This window comes from Buceros rhinoceros, unplaced genomic scaffold, assembly GCF_000710305.1.
Source record: "Buceros rhinoceros silvestris isolate BGI_N320 unplaced genomic scaffold, ASM71030v1 scaffold16571, whole genome shotgun sequence".
Taxonomy (NCBI): domain Eukaryota; kingdom Metazoa; phylum Chordata; class Aves; order Bucerotiformes; family Bucerotidae; genus Buceros; species Buceros rhinoceros.
Window position 1 is genome coordinate 80,046 of NW_010396112.1, and position 4,645 is coordinate 84,690.

The 4,645-nt window shown below is 54.1% G+C and overlaps 1 protein-coding gene across 1 annotated transcript in view; it reads left to right on the forward strand.

The window, feature by feature from the left end:
- RBBP8NL (RBBP8 N-terminal like) overlaps nucleotides 1-1,654 on the forward strand; it is a 13,506-nt gene extending 11,852 nt beyond the window's left edge. The window contains exons 12-13 of the mRNA XM_010145809.1: nucleotides 157-277; nucleotides 1,536-1,654. Coding sequence (XP_010144111.1) covers nucleotides 157-277; nucleotides 1,536-1,654 — 240 coding nt within the window. The remainder of the gene's footprint in view (nucleotides 1-156; nucleotides 278-1,535) is intronic.
- Nucleotides 1,655-4,645: the final 2,991 nt, after the last annotated feature.

Below are 4,645 nucleotides of genomic sequence, written 5' to 3' on the forward strand. Positions count from 1 at the left end.
TCTTTCCAGCTACTCCAGAGGGTTTATGAACAACAGCAGTTGTCACGACTCCATAGCAAGGGTCACAAAGGTCCCGGCAATGCTGCCAGGAGAACCCATCAGCTCCTGGGAAAGCCAGGGTCGTTTGTAGACTGACTGCTCTTCTCGATGGTGTAGGTGGCTGCCCCATATGAAGATGATATCCTGCAAGAAGCTCAAGCTGAAGGGAAATATTTTAGCACCAAAGAAAAAGCCCTGCAGAAGAAGAGAAAAAGAGGACAGGATCCCTGGACAAAAGGTAGGGAGGAGTAGTTCCTCCTGGCATCAGCTCAGGGCTACAACTGCTGCTGCTTCCCAAGGGGCTTCTGTGAGAAATGCTCGAGGGCACCAGCCGCCTTCCTGGCGCTGGAGAGGAGGGTGCTCCTCCACTGAGTGCACGCCACGCTGCAAACAAATGTTTGCCCAAGGTGATACAGTGGAGACTTTCATTTCCCTGTGATAAGACACGCTGCCCTGTGGTTTGGCAACGGTTGTATCTCCAGCCAGAGGAGCCCCTGATAATGGTTAGCCAGAGGAGCCTGGGCAGGGTGGCCAGGAGAGCACGCCCGAGCACCTAAGCTAACAGGGCTACATCCCTCGTGTTTGCTTACCCGGTCAGCAAGGAGGTGACTGGAGAAGGCCAAATCCCCAGGGGTGAGTTATTGACATTCAGAGAAAGGTTTCTGCCAGCTCTGTTGATCTTCCAGTGTGGCTGTGGAGGTTTTCCCTGCTGACAGAGGAATGTGTTGTACCCGTGTTTCCTACAGGTGAATGAGCAGAAAACTGCTCCTGATAAGGGCAAGGATAGGGCAGCATGTCTGTCAAGGCTTAAAGAGTGCTGTCAGAAAAGCCCCGCTACAAACCCCCTTTGTACCGCCGGTAAAGACAGGGGGATGTTGGCCCAGGTATAAATGTAGAGAAGGCGGTTGCTTAAGCATGACGGGAGCTTGTCGAACAGTCAAGTGCTGCCCCCTGCTCTGTGCTCGCCTTTGGAGGTACCTGCTTGCCCAGAGGACACACCGCAGCTGAGCAAAAAGATTTGCTCTACAAAACCAGCTGCTTGGAGAAATCTGGAGGGAGCTGCCCTGTGCTCCCCCGGGGCAGACACCATCTGACCCTCCGGGACTGGATGGGGATTCCCAAGTGAGGGCTGGAGGCAGCTGCGGCAGGAATGGGTGTTGGGGGGCATAGCACCTCTCTCAGCATGTGGGGTATGGAAGAGGGAGAAATCCAAGACAGGCATCCTGCTGGTCTGGGTCCCCTCTCATGTGTACGGCTGCACCAGGTTGGTCCTTTGCCTATTCCTGCTTCACGCGTTGTGTCTGTTTCCAGGGTCACGCCAGCCTCCCCCGGGTACTCGCACATCCCAGGTGTGACAGGGGTTTCTCTTCGTCTTTCCTTTGCTAAGCTTGGCTTACTCCTGCACTGTCCCTGGTTTGGGATGAGGCCACACTGACCTCATCCATGTAAATCCATTGCTCCGTGGTTGACTCCTGTGGTCATCTTGCTGTTTACAGGAGCTAAGAAGTCAATGAGAGGAAGAAAGAAATTCAAAGTGGAGGAGTGCTCAGCAGGGATCACCAAGGAACCAGAGAACTGCTCCGCTTCCTGCAACGATACCTCTGCGGAGAGCTAACAGCAGAGTGGGATGAGGAACGATACGGACACTGCGATCAAAGGAGAGGGCTCCGAGACCCCAGCATCCCTCCCACACTGGGAGAGCGACTCCTCCTGCCGTGCTGGGCCGGGCAGTGGGGAATTCGTAAGGACTCATCAACGAGTAAAGCACCCTGAAAATCCTCACTTGGTGCCTGGGAGAGGCTGGGCAAGGAAGAGCTGTGCAGGTGATACCTGGATCAGCCAGCTCACTGCTGGTGGGGCAGTGCATTCAGCGACCCCCAGCCCTGTGCTGGAGCACACCCTCGGAGTGGTGCTAGGACGAGGAGACGCTCTCTTTGCAGCACTCGCCCTGGGTCAGGACCATGGGATTCCCTGGGATACCATGCAAGGAGGACGGACTACCCAGACCCTGCTCCCCACGCATGATGTCCCGGTGGCTGACCGAAGGGTCGTGCCCATGCACAAACCTGCACGGATTAAATCCCTACCCAGGTTTCAGACATGTGTGGTTCTTGTTCAACCTGGAGAAAGCTCATGGTTTTCTTTCCCAGTTACATGAGGAACAAGCACGTAGGGGGTGGGGGTGAGGAGGGTTGAGGGGGCAGGTGGGACGTGTGCCTGGGGAGGGCAGAGAGAAGAGCATGGAAAGGGAGGGCTTGCACGCTCCCTCTCCTCAAGGTGTCCTGCATGCCTGGAAAAGGCGGGTGGGTGAGATCCAGCCGTGGTTCGCAGCAGACACCAGCTCAGCAGTTCACGCTGACCTTGGCAGGACTGCCAGGAGCTTGTTTTCACGTGGATAAACTGTTCTTAAACCATTTTTTCTGGTGCATTAAGCATGGGCAAGTTTTCCTTCAACATCAAGTGACAGGATTCTCTAGGCAGGGATGGGATGGGATGAGAAGGGCTGCAGCAAGCATCCCTGCAGCCATGGCATTGCACCAGGAGGCAGGCAGGGTGTTCCTAGTTCTTGCGTGGAGAGCAGGGCCAAAACGAAGGGAGAGCAGAGGAGAAGTTCCCAGGGTGGTGTCTGCCCTGTCTGATACACCTATTTCCTGTACCTGCAGTTATTTCTGTTTACACATGGGTTTGTTTGCTCATTCACAGGAACAAAGGGCAAAGTGCAGCAAGGCAGTGCCCAGGCCATCAAGAGCATCCTTTCTGCACATCCCACAGCGTCTTCCCACCTTTCCCCAGAAAAAAAAGTCACCTCAAAAAGCCCCAGCCACAAGGGAGCAGTGGCAGGGAGCTGGGTTTTTCACTGAGGGAGTCAGGCTGTGGAGGGCAGGTCCGGCTGCTCCCAGGGTGGGGATATGCTCCCCCAGGGGGGACACCACAGGATCTGCTCCATGCTGGGCAACCGATGTTTGTGGGGAAAGGAGACTAGGGGTGTCCCACCAGCTCCAGCACCAAGGAAGGAGCAGGGAGGGTGCCAGGATGTCCAGCAGCTAAACTTCCCAAGCTGAAAAGTTACTCAGATGTCTCACATCTTCCTCCCGTCTCCACAGTTTCGCAGAGCGCGTTGGATGCCACGGGGTACCTTCATGAGCAGCGGCTTGGCTTATGTCTTGTGCAGAGCCTGTGGGTTAACACGCTCCTACCTTCACCGTGTCCCAGGTGGACCACAGCCCTTTGCCAGAGATCAGATCCCTTGCTGATGGGTTTTTCCTCCTCACATTTAATCACGTCTCTCAGCAGCTTCTGCTTAACCCAAGGCCAGGTGGGTGGGCAGCGCAGGAGGGAGCCCATGGTTGTCATGGCAGGACCACCCAGTGGGGAGACCCCAGCTTACACAGCACTTCTCCTGGTGACCAGCTCAGCCCAGGGAACAGCCAGCTCTCACTGTGATGTGGACACGGGGCACAGGAGTTGGTTCAAGGAGGTGATGGGCAGATGGGGGTTGTGGGGTTGCAGGGCTGATTTATCCCAGCTCAGAGTGTCCATCGGACCATGGCCATGGAAAGCGGATCGGGGCACAACAGTCTCCCCCGCCCCGTTTAGGTCCTGGGCAGCCAGCACTGTGTCTGTCCCTTGCCTGGACTGACTTGCAGGGGGCAGCAATACCCAGAGCAGCACCGAACACAGTGGAGAACTGAGAAAATCTGTCTGCTAAAAACAGCTCATCCAGGGAAAAAAAAAAAAGAACAAGTAGAAATGTAATCCCGTAAAGAGGCCCCTCCCTGAGATTGGGAGAACTGAAGGAGTAAGGGCACTTCTATGCAACTATAAAATAACCCCCTTCTTATGATGACCCTTTGATAAGTAAAATGTGCAGAAATCCTGCCAAAAATAATGAACACCCTTATTTCGTGTTTTTCCACTGAGATTTTATTTTTCCTCTCATTGCACAAGACCACCACAGCATTCACCTTCATTTATTGAACTTTAGTTTTCCTTTGTGTTGCTTCTTGCCTTTTTCCAGCAGGCATTTTCAGCTGACATGCTGTGTCTCCATGCAGGATGTGTCTGAGGGTCTGGCAGGGACACGTGTTTCATCATTAGGGCAATCCCGTAACTACAAAAACCAGAAACAGTGCTGTGAGCTCTGAGCAAAGTGCTCCTCCGAGCAAGCTGCTGAAGTGAACCAATCTTTACAGGCTGCACTTGATCCAGCCCTGGAAACTCCGCCGCTACCCAGCCCCTGGCTTGCTGTTACCCCCCTCCCCATGTCACAGACACACGCATAATTGCTGAAGTCTGTTAATTCTCGTAACTATTCTTGTCGGTCTTTCATTCCAGCCATTCTTGACAGATAAATGTATGTATTGATTTGGAGATGTTCAGGCAGCCTCAGACTCGAACTGTTCTGCTGTGAGAAGGAAATCTGAGATCTGCAAGGAGCCCTGGAACACAATGGGCAGCGCTCAGCCTGAAGGGCTGGTCCTGCCTTCCCTGAGAGCCTTTGAACACCTCCGCTGGGGTCTGGCTCGTGATTCAAGGAGTGTCAGACCCAGCAATCTATGCTTTTTGCAGAGTTAAACCCTTCTTGTTGCCACATTTCCGTTCAGCA